General features: G+C 32.4%; 1 protein-coding gene across 1 annotated transcript in view; it reads right to left on the bottom strand.

The window, feature by feature from the left end:
• Positions 1 to 19,824, bottom strand: part of LOC106469057 (oxysterol-binding protein-related protein 11-like) — a 78,892-nt gene that overhangs the window by 53,913 nt on the left and 5,155 nt on the right. The window contains exons 4-5 of the mRNA XM_022397458.1: positions 8,487 to 8,566; positions 3,557 to 3,820 (exon numbers count right to left, since the gene is read on the bottom strand). Of these exons, the coding sequence (XP_022253166.1) occupies positions 3,557 to 3,820; positions 8,487 to 8,566 (344 nt within the window). The remainder of the gene's footprint in view (positions 1 to 3,556; positions 3,821 to 8,486; positions 8,567 to 19,824) is intronic.

Raw genomic sequence — 19,824 nt, 5'->3', positions numbered from 1 at the left:
AAAAAATCGAAATAAATTTAAATTACCTCTTTTTTTTTTCTTTAGAATGACTTCAGCTTGTAACATGAAACTACATTAATTTATCCCAAGTAGCTTTAAACTCATAACAGTATACATCTATTTATACTTTAATTTTTTGCCCTTTGAACCGTGTCTAACTACTATTCTCGCCATTATATGATGTAAATCACTTGGGGAATGTGCAGCTCACATTATGCTATTGAATTGCCTTACTCACGAACTGCTCACGTGCGTGCCTCATGAAATATTTTTATTATATTGTTATTTATTTTACCTAATCTAACCTTAAGTAACCTAAAGAGATCCCTATTTTACATTTTAGTTACTTATATAATAATAAATAAAGAATAAACATGAAAAACAAGAAATAAAGTACTTATCTGAATCTTCTTTTTTCTTGCTATTGATTGTCAATGACACTTCACCCTACTTTTTTTATACTAATGGTAGTAATGCACTAAATAATTTCTATTTAATTAAATAATACACCAAAGAACATAGAATAATAACATGCAAAAAGGAGACAATTTCTCCTGACTATCACAATTTTTCTAGCGTTTTAACTATGCCAAATAAGCTGTTACAAAATCATCCAAGCTAGTCTTTAAATTTCCCTTGGGAACGAAGCTTGTACTAACATTGAGATTGACAATTCTATGTTCAGAAAACAATGTTATATAATATGTCATTTGAAAGATGAAAACCTTGGCTTTGCATTGGTTATAGAAAATATAGAATCAAATATAAGATAGAACTATTAACGAATCCTGAAAGAGAGGATGTGACAGGGTTCTGATTTTCTATTTGATGACTCTGTAACCAAACAAAATTGAAGGTTATAAAAATTATGGTTTGTCTAAGTAATGACAAATTTATAGTGAGTAATTTAGGTTGAATTTTGTACTTATTGGAGGGGTGGTGGATAAAATAGAGAAGGGGATATCCCTAGAGAAAATGTTTCACATGTATCACACTAGGGGAAATTCAGGATTTTTTAAAATATTTCCTTATAAAATTAAGAACTTAAAACTTGTATACTACTAACATATGGATTATTAGCTAAGATTTTATGCTATACTAATTGGTATAACAGGCGCAAAAAGTAGAGAAATAAAATTTTGAATGTAAGTCACTAAAATCTCATGATATGTGCACTAAAGGATGCCTGTCACGATAAGATTAATTGAAATTACAATTAAACTGGTTAATGTCATGAAAATAATCAACTAATCAAAATAAGGATTTCTAATTTTCAATTATTCCAATTACTCAAGAAATTGAAATATTGTCATTATGATCTCTCTATCATTTTTGGTTTATTCCAGGTTGTTCAGCTGAATCAATTAGTGTCATGACTCACGAAAATAATCAAAATTAGTTTTTCCAATGATTAGAATTTTTGATTATTCCAACTATCCTAGTCTCATGTGAGAATAATTGCCTAGTTGAATACAAATGATTAATGAGTCTGACTATTAACTGATTAGTAAATTAAACTAATTGCCCAATTCTACTGTACATATCTGACAATTCTTCACAGAAATGCACTTGATAGAGTGCAGATGCTTATGGATTAGTGTTTACTGAACATGTCAAAGTTGGTTTTGTTTTTATTTTTAACTATAAAATGCTCAAAGATGTAACACTTTCTTCATGATAAGATGAAATATCTAATATAATTGATTACACAGATTTTAATAGTGATATTTGAAAAATATAAATATTCATCTCTATTGTCAGTGTTCTTTTGATGGTTCTAACACACATTTTGGAAAATATAGTCAAATAATATGTATTAATTTATTACTCTTCAACACAAACATATGCATAAATATTGTGGCTAGTCTGATGAACACTGCTAGACTTAACTGGAATGTTTAAATATTTCCACAGAATATAAAACAGTATAAACATGAGCTACTAGTATGAACAAAAAGATCACTTTTTTATCAGATGGAGATGAGAAAACACACATTATTTTCAAGCATTTAAACTATGTTTGACTTGCCAACAAAATAACACATTAGATAAAATTAAGGAAAAGAACAATTATATACATTATTATAATAGGAAATATTATATTAATAAAGTATAAAACATGAAGAAATATATATTTAGAAACACTTCAGAATATTTCAGTATATATACTGACTTCAGTATAAAAATTAAAATAATTACCTAAAGCATACATTCACAAAGAAAAGATGAATCAACCTTCATATATGCATGTGGTATACATCAAAATTCAGTACACAGAATGTGTTAAGTAAGAGGTCACAAATCTGATTGTAATATTCTCAAAAACAAAACAACAAAAACATTACATCTAGTGTAAAAAATCTTCTACAGATGATCTCAAGGGAAATAAACAGCAGTTATCCATGTGAGTTATTGTTTCCTGTAAACTAAATGTTTGCCATTCACATTTTTTCTTTGCATCATAAACACATTCTGTTCCATAATCTTGTACCTGACATGTCAGCACTTTAACCTATGCATTCATGACTACATAAACTAATCTGTAAACTTCATTTTTCTGTGTGTCAAAGTTGCAAGCAATACAATAATAACTGTATTGCTTGCAACTTTGACACACAGAAATGACTATGAGAATAACTGAAGGCCGATTTTGCAAACCGACTATGCAAATGATTATGAGAATAACTAAAGGCTGATTTTGCAAACCGACTATGCAAATGATTATGAGAATAACTGATTTTGCAAACTGAGGTTGAATTGAGAATGCCAACCATGAATTAAAACTACTCTTCTTCAGAGTCTATTGCTAAGACTTCCATTAGCAAAAGAAATGAAAAGTATAAAATTTGAATGAAAGTCTTTTTGTTGTTTTGCTGTTATTTTCTTGTTCCGTTGTTTGAAATCAAGCAAGGTGTGTAGTCATTAAAGTTTAATTGATACCTCACAGTCTGTTTATCTTTGCAGATTGAAGTTTTGTTTATATATATAAAATAGAAGCAAGGCACAGAAAAACTGGCAATTTGTTACAAACTGTTTAGTGGAGATGGAATGTGTTGAATAAAATGATTAACATTATGCCACTGTGTATGAGTTTCATGTACACGTCCCACCTAGTTAGGCTGGAAGCTTAGTATACAGGTAAGGCAAATGTCTTGTGAGAATTGACATTTTCATTTAAAATTTGATAACTGAGTGTTACTCACTCATGAACAGAATGTCATTAATTTAGTCTTTCTGGTGTCTAGATGAAAAAATATGTTATTAACATATATTTTATAGCTAGACAGAATTCAATATTTTTGGAGAAATTACTTTGTTCTAACCGTGTTTCTCATGTTTGTTTCATACTAAAAATATTCAAACCAAACAATTAGAATTACATGTAGCAGTGTCCACCTGAAGTAGGCTCAAGCCTGAAATTGGTCATGATGGTTGTGCGTATACAGATATATGCATCTTTCATTAATTAACTTTTATTGTATTGAAATACCTATATATTAATATATTAAAAATAACATTTGTAAAAAATGAGTTGTTAACTAGTACAAAAACCAACCTCAATAGCTTTAACCAAAGCCTGATGGTTACACTCAGTTTTAGTTAACATTTCTCTAGGAGAAACAAAACCTCCTGAAAATGTGTCCACAGGATTAACGATAGGGGATTCAACTGAATGATCAGAACTAGTAGTTTTATCTGGTGATAAATACCACACATTTGGAGTCCTGGAGGTGTCTGAACTAAAAGAAATATCTTTGCTCACTGGCTTTCGTTTCTCCAAAGTTGGTTGATATTCCCAAGGAGGAAGAGGGGGATTTTCCTGCAAGTAACACAAAAAGTTATCAATTATTATAGAAGCATATAAGATACAAAATTGTAGTGATTTACCTACATTTTATGAGATCTATTCATAATATTTAAAACACAGACAGCATCAACAGAAAAAACTTAGGATCAGAAAAGAAACCCAATAACCTAAATGGTTTCAAAAAATACTTTCCTTCAACAGTGATAAATACCATGGCTTATTTTTCTGGTTCTTACATGTGAACTATATAGCCAGGAAAAAATGTAAAAAGAATAATACACATACAAGACCATAACTTTCAAATGAAATCTACTAATGACCCCTTAAATCTTTCAGCTAGTGTTCCATTTACTAATTGGCTCACTGGAGTTTAACTTTCTCACCTATTCTGTGCCTATTTTTCCCCCCATCATACATTGCTGGATGGATTATTGAAGTTTAAAAGTACATAAAAATTAACTGAGTATTTAAAAAGAAAACTCTACATTTAAACTGAATATATATTCAAAATTACTTGTACTAAGGGAACAAAATTTTACCAAACACAATCTAAACAATCATACATTTAGAAAAGTTTAAAACATGGTAAAATGCGTTTCAAAAACTGTCACAGTATATCAAATCTACTAAAACATTATCTGATCTGTAAAAGGTTCATTATTCTTTGCAATCTCATTTCTAATGGTCGTTTTTAGATACTCCAACTTTCTTGGGCTCTTCTAATAAATATTCCCTTTCAGGAAACCCACAGTCAAAAATCTGTCTAGAAATCATGCCAGCTAGGAAATGAGCATCCATATGTTCCTAGGAATTGCTTTTAACCCATTGACTGTTGATTCGTGTATAGGGTATGGTCCGCCTATGGCAGTTGAATGCGAGTGTGCTGTATATGATGTATGACTTGCAAAAATTCCACGAGTGTTTAGAGCAGCCACAATCAACAGGTTACACCAAAGTAAAACTACCATAATTTTGATTGTATAATCAAACAGTCACATAATCCTATACACTATAGGACTCACATTATTTTAATCTCATCTGGAATGGAAAGCACCTTTCAGATGTTAAATGAGCACGCACATAACAAATTGTGAAATATAGCATAAAAATAATAATTCTAACCCTATTTCAAAAATTTACTCAAAAATATTTCAGAACTGATATTTCCCACTTTGATTAGGTATTCTATTGTGAGAAGTAAAAATCCAAGAGATAACAGTGACACATCTCAAGTCTGGAAAGGGTTACTCACCAATTTTAAAAGGTTGAAAAAAAAGTAAGTAAATGAAAGCATTGTTATTTTGAGAAAATCATATTAAACATGCAGTGCAAGTTTGTTTTAAAAACTCCATAAAACTTGCCATTCTCAAAAGTGCCTCTGGTAAAATTTTTTACCCATACTTCCAGTAGTATTTTAAAAACTATTTCAAATATTTATTTCCTTACAATCTCCTTGTATTCATTAGTTCTACAATGATTACAAAAAATGTCAACAATTAATAAGCAGTCAAGACACATTTTAAGCATTAGATTACATTTAACATTACATTATGATAGATACACAGACTTATATTTTATTTTTCAATTCCACTAGGAAACAATGAAAGTGTAAGTTTTAACATTAAATTTTAAATTAAAAGGTCAGGAAGTGACCAAGACATGAACCTAGAACCTCTGGTCTAACAAGGCCAGTCTATCACTGAGCTATCCAAGAGTATAAGACATCCCTGTCAATGTTCACTATAAAGCTTCTCACTATGAGTATGATCCACCATTCTATGTAATGATAGATATACAGACCAAACCATATGAAGTTTATACACAGACATAGGTTTATTTTAAAATTCCATTAGGAAAGAATGAAAGGGTAATATTTAACACTAAATTGTAAGTGCAAAAGAGTGTTTCTGGGACTCAAATCTAGAACCTCTGACTTACAGGAGGGTCAGTGCTAAAATACTAGCAAAAAACAAAAGTGTGCAGCAAGGAGGCCCTTTGGAGTTCATTAAAAATATAGGGAGTGAGGCCAGTCCTTTTAAATATATCTTGATGAACTGAAAAATCCAAAAAACAAATAATTCATGTGGTAAACAAGACTAAGTCCGTAAAAATTGCAGAAAGAAAGAAAAACAAGGACAGCTGCCTCTTGCTCCTGAGAAAAAGATTCAGGATAATGAGAATAGCTAACAGCTAATAATTGAGCTCAAAAGGTTACTCTTAAATTCAGCACAATTACAGAGCTTAGATGAGAACACCCTGCTAAGAGGCCAGAGGAATGAGAAATGTGTGGCAAAAGTAATCTTTTTGGTAATTGCATTGATTTTTAAAAGCATCAGCCATAATCTGATGTCAGGAGATGGAGGGAGGAATAAAGATTCCAAAATTGGAATCTTGTAACAAAATTCTAGAACCTTCAGATGTAACATAAATTGGTTCATGATTTAAAATGTTTCATACCCATGAAATAAGTTAGCAGAATCTTCATCAGGGCTAAGACTGCTTCTCAAACAATGGTGAAAAAGCTGTGTGAAAGAACAATCTTGTTCATGGTAAAAATATAAGGGCTGATGATTCATCAAATTTGCATCAATAAGACCCTGATACTCATCACAGAAGAATTGGTATTAATGGCCCAAATGTACTGGTAGAAAAAGCTGACAATGCAATCATGGGAACTCCTTGTATGTCAGGTGAAGATGGAAAGAATAAATCTTCAATAGAAGCAGAAGAATTTCTATCACTGATAGAAGCATTAGAAGAAGTACTAACCTCATAATTGATGTGAACTTCAAAATTCATAGTGAGAAAGATAACACATGATGTGAACAGCAAAAGTACCAAGAAGAAAATCTGGCTTATGGTGAGAAGTACAACTTATGAAAGATCTCCTGTTATACATGTCACATGAAATGTAGGAGAGTGGAGATTTACGGTTATTAAGTGATGCACATTCTGCATAGTACCAAGAAAACTCAGAACTTTTAAGTCTCCTGGTTTTTGACAGCATGAGAACAAATTCAACAAGGAAAGATTTATAATATTTCAGAGGTATCTCTGCCTTATTTGAATTATACTACTAATATTAAACAGCAAAACAGCACAGAGTATTAAATAGGTAAATACACAATACCATATAAAGTTTCTATTTAAATTTGATATTGTTCCATTAGTGTGGATTTAAAATTTTATTGTAAAGAACAGAATGACACTGATAGTTTCATTAGCCTTTTCACTGCAGCTGGGATGTATACTTCTCAGTGCTCCCACCTCCTCACACTAAGATTGGGACAAATGTTTTTCACTGCCATTCAAAATTGCCATGCATAACATATGGGAGTAAAATGAGTTGTAAAGTACTTATTGGTATCCCACCTAATGTTGATATATGGTTTCCCTCAATGTTTTCAACTCAGCCCTTCAGTAACTAACAAGATGCCTAAGCAGAATGTATGACAACTGTGTGCCGACCATGCCTGCATTGCTAGAGATGTGAGTAGTAACCCTAATTGCTATGTGAAGATAGCTTAGAAGATAGTGAAAGTGAGTCAAGTGGTGTTCAAATACGTGATGATGAAGAGGTAATGAAACAACTCTTCATATAGTGATGATAGTCAAGATGATGAACCTGGACCCAGCAGTAGAAGGCGTAAACAGTATCTACAATGGGAAACATTTGTCCCAATTACAGTGTGAGGGGGATGGGAGCACTGGGAAATATATGTTCCAGCCACAGTGTATGGGTTAGAAAATAAATAAAGATTTTCAAATGTAACAAAACAATAAGAGATTCAGAAGGTCATATATTTTTAACAACAGTGCTGATTAGTTAAACATGCGTCTTCAAATGGGGTGTAGAGTTACAACACTGCTACTATTTTTCAAGACCAAAATTATTCTATTATTGTGCCATAACACTTCTCTTACACCTTGTACAATAGGCACTTAGTATATTTTATTGAAGCCACTACAGATACCGCATACCTACGTTCCACCATAATGGTCTGCTCCAATGCAAGGAAGGAGTTATTATATATAATAATAAACAATTTCTGTCCAAGTAATGGGAATTGTACAAACCAAAATATCAAATTTTAAGTATAATGAAATTTAATGTGTGATTATTATTCAATGTGTGATTATTGTTTTTGCTAACAAGTGAAAAGAAAAAAACTCTAAACTGCTTGAATGCCATCTGATGATCCTTCAAATGTTTAGAGCTATCTTTGAATTCCTAGCTAGCAAATGAACCTTTGAACACAGCCCTATTTGAATACTGATTTGTATATGCTATATCATAATTTATCTGCAATGAATAATACATTCCTACTAAGTTCCTTAACATATCTTTGAACATCAAGTTGTGCATGTTTCATCAGTAGTTTCAGTTTTTAGCATGATTCAAGATCAACTTATTACTGGATCAAAAAGGGTTGGATATTTTGCAATTCATTGTAAACAAGTAACATCATCATAATATTCCCAAAATAAGGGACAACTAATGTCCAGATAATGCAAACTTTATTTTCATTAAATCTATATTTCCATTAATTATAAAACAAGATCCTTACTTTGTACTTCAATTTCAGTGAGCTTCCTGATTATATAATTTGATTATTTTATGTATTCTTCAGTTTTTGTTACTTACCCATAATCAAATTTTTTGTTTGAGAACACTTACTTTTGCAATGAATTGATTATGAATATCTGCTACATCTCTCAGTTTATCGACCCAAGTTTGTCTTTCTTTTGCATTGTGAGCTACAAGGACAGAAAAAGAAATCTGACAAAAATTGGACTAGATTATTTTTTAAGTATTCCAAATCCCAAGATAAAGTAACTCAGAAACTAAAATATTCTGCTTTACCTATTATTAGCTTATTTATTTCTTCCATTTGTTTCAGCTCAAACTACAGAAAACAAAACTTACAATATACCCAAGAAAAATGTTTCAAAATTCCATACATTGAGATGGGTGACTTTTACAATTCACATTTGTGTAAAGATGGGATAATATATAGGCAGTTTAAATTGGTAAGATGCATTTTTAAAATGCAAGTAGTTTTGAAAATTGTCAAGTCTGCAAAGAATTCACAAACCAAATGCCATAAATTCATTATTTGTGAAAATATTTTCATACATGCTAAATCTTCAGTTCTGTTATGAACAGCAACAAATATTATCTACATGTATTCATGAGGTATGAATCAGGAGATAGAAATCCACTTTTTCTATTATGGAAGTAATTAATTTACAAGCAAAAAAAATTCATTCTAAAATTAATTCATATTGTAATTATTTTTTAATATAACCTTGTACTAATATTAGTGACATGCCTTTTCATGTAAGTACCCGAGTGCTTCTCTAAACAGAGAGAGAAAGAAAAGCTTACACTATAAAACTAACAATTTAAAATGGCACTCATTTAAAATGATTAAAATATAACAAACTATATAATCCGTCTATCATTTTTTTGGGGGCTTTTCATTCATTTTATGTTCTAGTATTTCATCTGTACTACTGTGTAAATGCTCACATATTTTTCTTCATTAGCTACAATAATAATAGTGGGATTTTTTTTTTGTTTGATTTTATTTCCACTAATGAAAAATTTTCTTTACTTTTATAATTTTACATGTAAATGTGTATATTTTGTATTTTAAGAATAATGTAAAAACATTTTCAAATGTATCTTTTCTTTTTAAATTCAGTAAAATTATTGGTTTAGCTCATTCTGTGCTGAAAATTTCTTATGGATAAGGGTAACAAAATTCCATTAATAAAAGTATAAGTAATAAATAATAAAAATTTTCAAACTTTTAATATTTTAGTAGACTGGAGATTATTGTACATATGTCCTTAAACAAAACCTGATACAGCAGTAGCATCATAACTGAAACCATTAAAATTTAATAGATATTTCCATGCATTTGATCACAGAGAAATTTAACTGTTGATTTTCTTATAAATTCTTAACTCACCTGTGATAATCAATATTAAAGTATAATGATGATTAGCAAGTAAAATACAAAAGAATCCCCTTACTAGTAAAAAAGTTAACAATAACGGAGCTACAGACAAACTGTACTATAAGTTAACTGTGATCTCATTTCTCATAAGGCTAACCTACAAGTGACAGCAACCACTCATTATTAAGAGTTTATTATCAAAAGTATGCTAACTAAACAGATCAGAACTGAAGAAATTGACTTATGAATTAATGAAAACAACATGTATAATAAACTGACTAGAAATAAATAAATAATTAATCAGGGTGGCATTCCAGCCCCCAGTATGAGGTTTGGACATAAATGCCAAAATGTTAAGGTACTATTATGAAGTCAATTTACACACATACCCATTTGATTTTTCATTTATTTTTGTTTAAATTAAAGACACTGGTTATCCATCATATGTTGACTATACTCAGTCTAGCTAGTTGTTTATTAGTTTTTATTCTGGCTACAAATGTTATAAAATGCGATAGTAAGCAATGCCTCATATCCTACTCTTAATTCCTTCATCTGACTACATATAATTACTTCTTTTGTAAAATGAAAAATTTTATTTATTTACATGTGGTATATGTAATATGCAATATGTGGGACAAACTTTTAAGCCTCTACATATTTGCATAATCTGGACAGATCTCAACTTGAAAATAATGTGGTAAATTCTTTTGAATTAGAACATTTCAGATTTCATCCTGTCACTTCAATAATGATTGCAATTTTAAAAATTATTCACACAGAAACAAACTACAAAAAGATAATGTTTACATTCTTAAATACAAAACATTAAACCTTTATAGCTTGAATCAAGATTATAATGGTACCACTACTACTATAAATTTAAATAATAACACTCGTATTGGTAAGTTCTTTTGTTTAGATAGTATTACCAAGAAATGTACAAAAAGATAAAAATAGAATAAAATTGGTAAATTTTACAGATTTTTGCAAGGATTTAGACATCAAGTTTTATAAACTTGCTAACATTCATAGTTAAAAGTATTAACAAAAACCATAAGGACATTTAATTTCTGATGTTATAAAATTTAATATTAAAGTGAATAATTTAAATGATATCATTAAAGAGTTACCAATAACAAATTCACCATACATAGTAATTAATTTTAAGCAAAATTTTTAATGATTTGCAAATTTCTAAACTTGTGCAGGATTCAGTAATACAAAATAAATTTCTTTAAAATATTTCAAATTATTATACGTTTTACATATGAAATTCCAGTAGAACCTCTTACGTATATACAAATGCAAATATTTTTTAAAATAATTTACATAATTTATCATGTAATTGTTACTTTAATTCTTTAGCAGATTCTTTTCATACACATATAATTAGTGGAAATTTAGATATAATAAAAAACAATTTACAGAAAGCAATGGGAAAAGGTGCTAAATATAGAATAGTTACAAAATGTAAAAAAGAAGTATAAAATTCTATAAAGAAAAAATAGATGATTATATTCCAAAACTTAATCATTCTTTCTTTTTAACTTTTTCAAGACTGGCAAGATTATCAGACCCAAACACCAGGTATTGTGGGAAGGAAGGGCAGAATAGTGTGAGAGGAGGTATGTATTGTTGGAAATACATTTTCAGTATAAGAAAATGTAAACTTCTGAAATGGACATCCTCTCACACTTTAGCTAGAATCCAACACTGACCAGGTGGAGGAACCAGTGAGGGTAAGATCCACACAGAAAGTACTTGCATACAAAAAAAGGTGTGAAATATTGATATATAATAAAGCACACTAGTGGGGTCTGCAATACTTCTGGAACAGGTAAGCTCTTCATCCAGCTAAAGTGAAATGTAAACATGATGGGTAAAAGGCCAACCAGCTAAAGACTCAACATTGTTCATTAACATGAAATTAGTCCAGGCCCTAACCATACAGATGAGGTACCTCGATTTGTAATTAGAATTATAGAGCTGTTGACTCAAAGTTACATCCAAGGTGTAGTGGCTAGGTAATGGGGACTGCACTATGATATAATTGTATAATAGAAGGTTACAGAATGTTGCATGTTGTGCCACCAGAATTATGAAGAGAAGGCAAGCAACACCTAAGTGGACAAACCCTCACACTCCAGCCTGAAGAAGCACAAAATGCCACTAACTGACTTGGAATTATGGGCCCAGGCACCCAACCTGAAAGTCACAGAATCTCGCATGTGAGAAACTGGAATTACAAAGAGAAGGCAAGTAACAACCAATTGGACAAGTGTCAAAACTTACTTTTTAGTAGTATGTAGTAATGTAAGTTTATGGGTGTGTTGGTCTGAGGATTCTTCTACAGAAAGTGTCTGTGACTTGTTGGCAATAAATTTGACAATAAACAAACAGCATGCACTCCACTTGTCTTTAAAATATTATATATATATATATGTATATGAGAAACGAGTTGAACATATATTAAAAATTCTTTACACAATGGAGATAATAGTTGTATCTTAAACACCATACAGTTCTCTTCTTCTTGTCAAAAGTCCACTTAGCCCAATTCAATCGCTTTAGAATTCAGTTTACAAGCCAAACTATTTTTTTCTCTATTTCTATTGCAACAGCATTCACGTATGGGTCACTTACATTGTCATGGAGTCATCATGGTTCTATCTTGTACTTCAGATAATTGTCTGCTATTGTTAATCTCACTCTAATATATCAACTGTTAAGCCTTTCACTCCCACGACAGTTAACTTTTTTGTGACCAACCTTCTCGTTCATGTGACTTTACTTTTTCTCTCTCTCTGATAATCTGGTCACAGCTATTTATACATCTATCACTTAGGCCTTTCAGAAATGTCTATAGCCTCGATATCAATGGATTGAATACAATGTCGGATAGCTTCGACATCAATGAATTACAAACACAAAATATATCAATTAATAATACTACTTACACTAAATAGTCTTTTATATTTGACAACAAGTCTTCCCCCAATCTCCAGAAGCTCAGAATGCAACAAACCAAACTAGAATAATGGAACCAATCCACATCTCACTCAACCTGAAGAAACAGAGATCATCTGGCCTGGGATTACAAACTGAAACCCTAACTCCTCAACCTGAAAGGCAAGGTAACACCTTCTGCCCCCAGAATTACAAGTATGATGTGGAACAAACAAAGTTCAAACAAATGCTCATAGATGTGCACTCTGTGTGTGGAATTACAAGGAGTTGAGGACCCTCTTCCATGATCATAGAAAGTAAGAAAATGACCAACAAAAGGGCAATGCTCACACACTGGACAGTGAAGTGTCATTTCTGAACCAGCATTACGAGAAGGCTCCCATGAAGGCTGGAGCAGCACCCCCACCAAAAATCTGGGAAATCATCCAGGATTAAGGGTGGGAGGGTAACAAGCCATGCCCTAATCTCCTTGAATGGAATAAAGAGTACAGACATCAATCAGGAGTAATAGATTTTTGTCTGCTACAGAGACAATGCAATAGGTGAACCATGTTCCCTATTTTGAAAAGTCCCCTTATGCTTTATTCTTGACAGTCCATGACTGGTGGACCAGTAAGTCTTATATGTGATGTTTGATATATTGATATACAACAATTGTACATCACTCGGAAAGCACCAAAATGGTTTCATGAAACACCACATCTCAGCAGAGCTTGTTGTCCCCCAGGAGTTTACTTATTAGTCTACTGGTAGCTAGTGCAGATTTGTAAAAGCATACCTGACCAGGCAACACTTGTTACTGAGTGGGATCCAAGTGAGAATTATGAGAAGGTCCCTGAAAAGGAAATAAATCAAGTTACTCACCTCTGTCACAATCAAGCCGGGGTGTGTAGAACAGCCATGGGTGGTAGGCAAAACCCATCATAGGAGGCGACAATTTAAATTGTGTAAATAGTGGGATATAAAGGTGTTAAGTGTGGTCCACATACCAGCTTGTACTATTTTCTCCAGCAGATGAAGCAATCGAGCTGTCAGAGACATCAATATATGTCAAACTTGATGAGGTGAGACCAGAATAAGTCTCCACTCTTCTAATAAATTACCAGAGTAAGCTACTCAAACCAACTGACAAATCCAACTTATCAAATTGACAGGGAATAAGTTGAGAGAAACTGAAGGATTCTAATGGATAAAGTACCTGTGACATGATCCCCAAAATGCTTCAGTGCATGCCACATAATATCGGAGAGCCCAAACAGGGCAGCATAAAAGACAAATCCAGATCAGAAAGGTTGTATAAATGGGAAAAAAGAGGAAGATGAATAAGAGAGGATGCCTTATCTCCTTCCTAGCCTTTGGAATTTTAGGTAGAAAAGACCTTGTCTAGATACAACAGAACATAGTTGGAATGGTACAGTGTCCTGCAAACCTTTAGTGCAAACACAACTGAAGCTCGACCCCTCTCTAGCCAGTAACAGAAGAAAAAATGTTTTAAGTGAAAGAGATGATATAGTGAACATGATCCCAAAAGTTCAAAAGTTGGACATGATAATGATCAGAGAACCCTATGATATCCCAGTTAGGAACATGGAAAGGCCCGAGGAGAACGAATAATCTGAAATTATTTCAAAATTAATGACAAAACCAGATACTCAAAAACCAAAAACAGCTGATAAAGAACTCTTATATAGGGCAACAGATGAAGGTTAAAGCACCAAACCCTTTTCAAACAACCATGTCAAAAATTGAGAGACATGTTGCACAGTGGAATGTGAAGGGTTACACTCATGTCTTAGAGACCACTGCCAATAAGGAAAACATTTCCTTTGGTAAACATCCAAAGAAGAATGTCGAATAGAATAAGGACATCACTCAAAACGTCAATCCCTGATGTCGTGCGGTGAAACTCCTAAGAGCCAGGCGTGAAGTCAATGCCGACTGCTGGATGAAAAAAAGTCAGACTAGGGCTGATATAAGAGACATGGCGAGGAAGGATGGGGAAGAGGTTGACAATCCTGAAGCTACTGGAGGAGTGGAAACCAAGGCTGACCCAGCCAATATGGTGCCACCAGAAGAACTTGACAGGACATGGACTGGATCAGTGCCAGAACTGTGGAGAGTGGATGAATTGGAAGGAATGCATAAAGATGAAGAACCATCCAATCCTGACTGAGAGCTTCTACTTCCAAAGCCAGAGAGTGAGGCACTGGAGATCAGAAGGACAGGAGCTGAGCATTCCAATGTATGGAAAAAGCCTCAATCTGTGGTGTCCCTAGACAAGAGAAGATTCAACGGAAAACTTTAAGGTGAAGTATCCATTCTGTAGGAAGAGCTCTGTTGGGAAAAAGATAACTGGTCAGCTACTACATTCATTACCCCTGGAAAATCACAAGCAAGGAGAACAATCTTGTGCTGGTATGGAATTGTCCAAACAAAGCATTACCACCTTCCCTTGCTACAATTTGAGACTCTGAGTCATAGCTCGTTGAACTGCTAAAGGTTCTAAGAGACTGATGTGGAGAGCGTCTTCTACTGTCCAAAGTCCCTTGAATTGCATATTTTATATACAAGCATCCCAGCCCTGAAGAGAAGCATCTGTGAAAAGATGCATCTCTGGCCATGAAGGTGGTAAAGGGACACTTACTGTTGTATTGTCCCTGTTCAACCACTGGTTGACATCCAGCAAACTGTAATCTAACAGTCTCTCTGGACAATTCAGCACATCTGTGCAAATGTTCCATTGGTCTTGTAATGACCTTTGAAAGGCCCTCATGTGGGTCTGACAGAAAGGAATGAGTGATTTCAAGAATGCCCACATTCACAAAAGAATATAAAAGTATGTGTGCTGGTGAAGAAGAAGACAACTGTATTTGAAGAACTACCTGTTCCTTAGCCTGAAGGCATAGAGGAGAAGGTTGGGTATGACTTTGTCTAGAATTGAAAAACATCCCTTAATGGATGCGGTACTGTGTGGGAGTAAGAACAGACTCCTCCTTTTTCCGAAGAAACCCAGCTCTCACAGCATCTCATAACAGAGTTTGAGTGTGCAGTTCTGCCAAATGGCAGGAAGGGGCATGATGAAGCCAGTCATCCCTGTAATGGTAAGTGTGGATGCCAAGTGAGTGTGAAGATGAAATGAAAAAGATTGACTATCTGGTAAAAAAAACATATGGAGCAGATGCAAGGTGGAATGGTAGAGCACAAAACTGAAAAAGTTGGTTGTCATGTATGAAACAGAGATAACACTTTGAAGACGATCAGGATGCAAAGGTAGGCATCTGCAACATCAAATTTTGTCATTCATAATCTGGGTAAAATGAGCCACCAAAGAAAAAGAAATGACTCCATTGTAAACCGAGAAGACTGGAGGAAGCAATTTAGATGAGAAAGGTTGATGACAGGTCACCAATCACCAGTCTTTTTCATTACTACCAAAATCCGAGAATAAAAACCCACAAGACAGGAGGTGACATGCTCTATGGCTTTTTTGTTCAGAAGATCCTGTATGGCTTGTGCTCGATGGGATAAAGCTAAAGTGTAATCAGAGGTGTGTTTTGGAATTACAAATATTACTAAAAGAAGATTTTTTAAGATATTCTACAAAAAAAATTAATAGTTATGTACATTTTTCTATTTCTTAATTTTAAATATTTCATTGCACTATATGTTGATGATAATATCTACAGTTTGTGATATGGTAGAGAAAATGAAAAATATAAATATTTACCTTAAGAAACTTTTGATATTCACTCAAAAACTGTAAAGTGAAGAAAAGCATTTCTATACTTAAAATGAAAATCACGTTGTGCTTGAACTATTCAGTGTCTGAGTGTATATAACTACAATAGATAACATATTTCTAGTAGAAATAATGTCATTCTTTGCATCTTGGTAGTATGAAAAGTTCTTGACTCACGCTAACCTTCCATATATAGAAAGAATCTAGGTTAATTGTTCAGTTTACACATTCTTCTTTCAAGTTCCATAGGGCACATCTGGAGAAAGGAGAAATACTTTTCTCGGCCAATAATACTTAGTTCAGCTAGATGTTCATAATCAATGGATAGAGCCCTTTTGGAAGTAAATTCTCTTAACTGTTATATCAAAATTGGCGGGAAGAATTATATAGCGAACTAGTCAAACTGCTTTTAGCATTATTTCTCACCTAGAAATACATTAGTGAGATAGAAAGTTGCATTGTATTTAAGTTTTAGTTTTATATTTTACTTAATTATGTATTATTAATGTTTTAAGATGCAAATTTGACAGGTTTAATAATTTTTATATACATATGCCAACACCTGCTCGATTCACAAGAGATTATGTAATATAAGAATGCCACCACATTCTGGCAAGGGCTGAAATATCTCTGCCCAATATCCGGAAATATTGGTTGTGGATGCCCATTAACGTGTGGTGTGATAAATAACAGTACTAAAGGACAGGAAAGGATAATAAATTATTAAAATAAGTTATATGTAAAAATGAAAAATGTAAAGCCATGCAAAAAAAAGATGTTTTAAGATTATTTCACCAAATATTAAAAGGTATGTATATTTTTCCAATGTCTTAACTTTAAACATTTCATGGTAATGTACTACAGACTATATAGTATAAATTGACAATAATAGCTACAGTTAGTGATATAACAGAGAAAGTAAAAAAAGATATATAAATATTTAACTGAAAAAGAGCTTTTGATATTCACTTATTTTAAACCTATAAGTTGGAAAAAAAGTATTTTTTTTATACTCGTGTTGTTTTGTTGGTTACGCGAGAGGCTACTTGGGTACACTCCCGTAAACTTACTGTTAATAGATCAATTTATTGATCTTCCTATAAAAGTATCAAATTTAATTTTACTGCTAGTAATATAAAAAAAATATTCAATTTTTGTTTACATAATAATTAAATTCATTTTAATAAACACACTTATAAACAAATAATATACCGGTGTGGCGTAATTATTCAAGTTGTGCTAATTTATAGCTAGTCTTTATTATTATGAAAATGAATTTATAAATAATTTTACAAATCCCAAATTATTGATGATTTAATTAGTTTTAAAAATTCAGTAATAAGTAATTACATTGGTAACATTTAACCTGCAGTTCTATTATATTGGTAACATTTAACCTGCAGTTCTATTAAATTGGTAACATTTAACCTGCAGTTTTACAAAACAAAAGTACCTCTATATCAAATATTGAAGTACTTCACCTAGACTTAGATATTATGATAATTAACAATCATAGTAATATTCATGATAAAAGTGATTTCAGATTTCAAATATATGGACTATATCATCAAACAGTAATGTTCCAAAAAATGCCATACAGAGTATTATATATTCACAACTTCATAGATATTGCAAAATTTGTGGCAACATCCATTTTTTAATATCTAATATAAATATATTAATACAAAAATTGATTTTCAATGGCTTTGATAAGAAAATCTTAATTCAATATTTTAACACATTTTATAATAAATATAAAAAGTATTTACATACATTTCAAAATAATGATATAAATAAAATCATAATATATACAATAAAAAAAATTCTAAAATATATTAGTTGGAGAGGAGATAATTACAATTGCATACTTGGATATTTCTAAATCTTACATAGGTGGACTAATGTAGTTGTATAACCTTCCCTATACGAGACTTACTACTATGTGGATCTCTTTAGAACCATCGAAGTGGCATTACTGGGGAGACCCAGACAGTAGCATGGAATGGTGGAGGATGGGAGCTATACTAATAGCAAAAGGTTGGGCATAGTATAATAGTAACTTAACATATTAGTATTTATGTACAAACATCATGTTGGGGGCTAGAATGTCAATCTCAAAGACAGTTTTGCTGTTTTCTTCCATTTATGTATAGTAGCCTAATTATTATCTTCTTTCTTATTACAGTACTGCCTCATTATAATGCTACCATCGGGTGTCATGTGCACCCGAGAGTGATATAGGTAGGGGAGCGTTACAGCTGTAGTCAAGAAGGCACTCATGCTGAACAAGTACAGATACAACAGACTACTAACTCAAGAAGGCACTCATGCTGAAAAAGTATGGATTCAACAGACTACTAAAGCAATCAACTAAATAAAAAACTGTTTATTTACATAGGGAATATAAATATAAAAAAGAACATAGATAACATAGAATAATATAAGATAAAATATGAATACAAACTTTTTGATATTTCAGAAACATAGCACACTCATGTTCACTTATATACTTAAAGTCTGATACTTTAGTCAGCTTAACGCTACTCTAAACCTGTTGCAATTAACGACATGACATGTCTATTTCCTTCTGACACTGAGCAGTATCTTGGTTTTACCTATAAGCAATTCTTGGAACTTCTTGACCTGTCCACAAAGTTAAACCATTTCCTCTTTAATGATTCCATTTATGACCACATAGATGGAATCCGCACTGGGTCCAATGATAGCCAATAGTTTACTATGCTACCATGAATGCAAATGGCTAGAAAACTGCCCATTTGACTTTAAGCCTGTCTTTTACAAATGCTATATCGATGACACTTTCTTGCTATTTTGAAAATTCAGTCACATTTCCAAGTTCCTTTCTTACCTTAATTCCCAACATCTCTATATGAAGTTCACATCTGAACTTGATATTCACATCTCTGAACTTGATATTCACATCTCTGAGCTTGCACTTGGGTCTTACTGCTTTTTTTCCTTTATTTTGTGACAGTGTAATGACTTTATACTTTGAAGCCACATGGCAATAAGCTAAGCAGTAGATGGTACTAAATTTTTGGGAGCCAAGCACAAGATCAGCGAAATTGAGATTAAACTTGATAGATAGTGTAACCCCAATGCAATTTGGGTCTTACTTCTGCAATGCATCCTCCTGATGCACGTGACTCCCTCTATTCAATTCTACCAAACTCTAAAACCATCCAAGCAGTGTGCTGTTGCTAGTGGTAGGGCAAATAGGATTTTAGGTTGTATCTACAGAAATATTGAATACAAATCTAAAGAGGTTATAATTTCATTGTACAAGTCACTGGTTAGGCTACATTTGGAATATTGTGTTT

Source organism: Limulus polyphemus, unplaced genomic scaffold (genome assembly GCF_000517525.1).
Source record: "Limulus polyphemus unplaced genomic scaffold, Limulus_polyphemus-2.1.2 Scaffold3278, whole genome shotgun sequence".
NCBI classification, from domain to species: Eukaryota; Metazoa; Arthropoda; class Merostomata; order Xiphosura; family Limulidae; genus Limulus; species Limulus polyphemus.
Note: the sequence above shows the minus strand (reverse complement) of the source record. Positions and strands in the feature narration are given on the sequence as shown.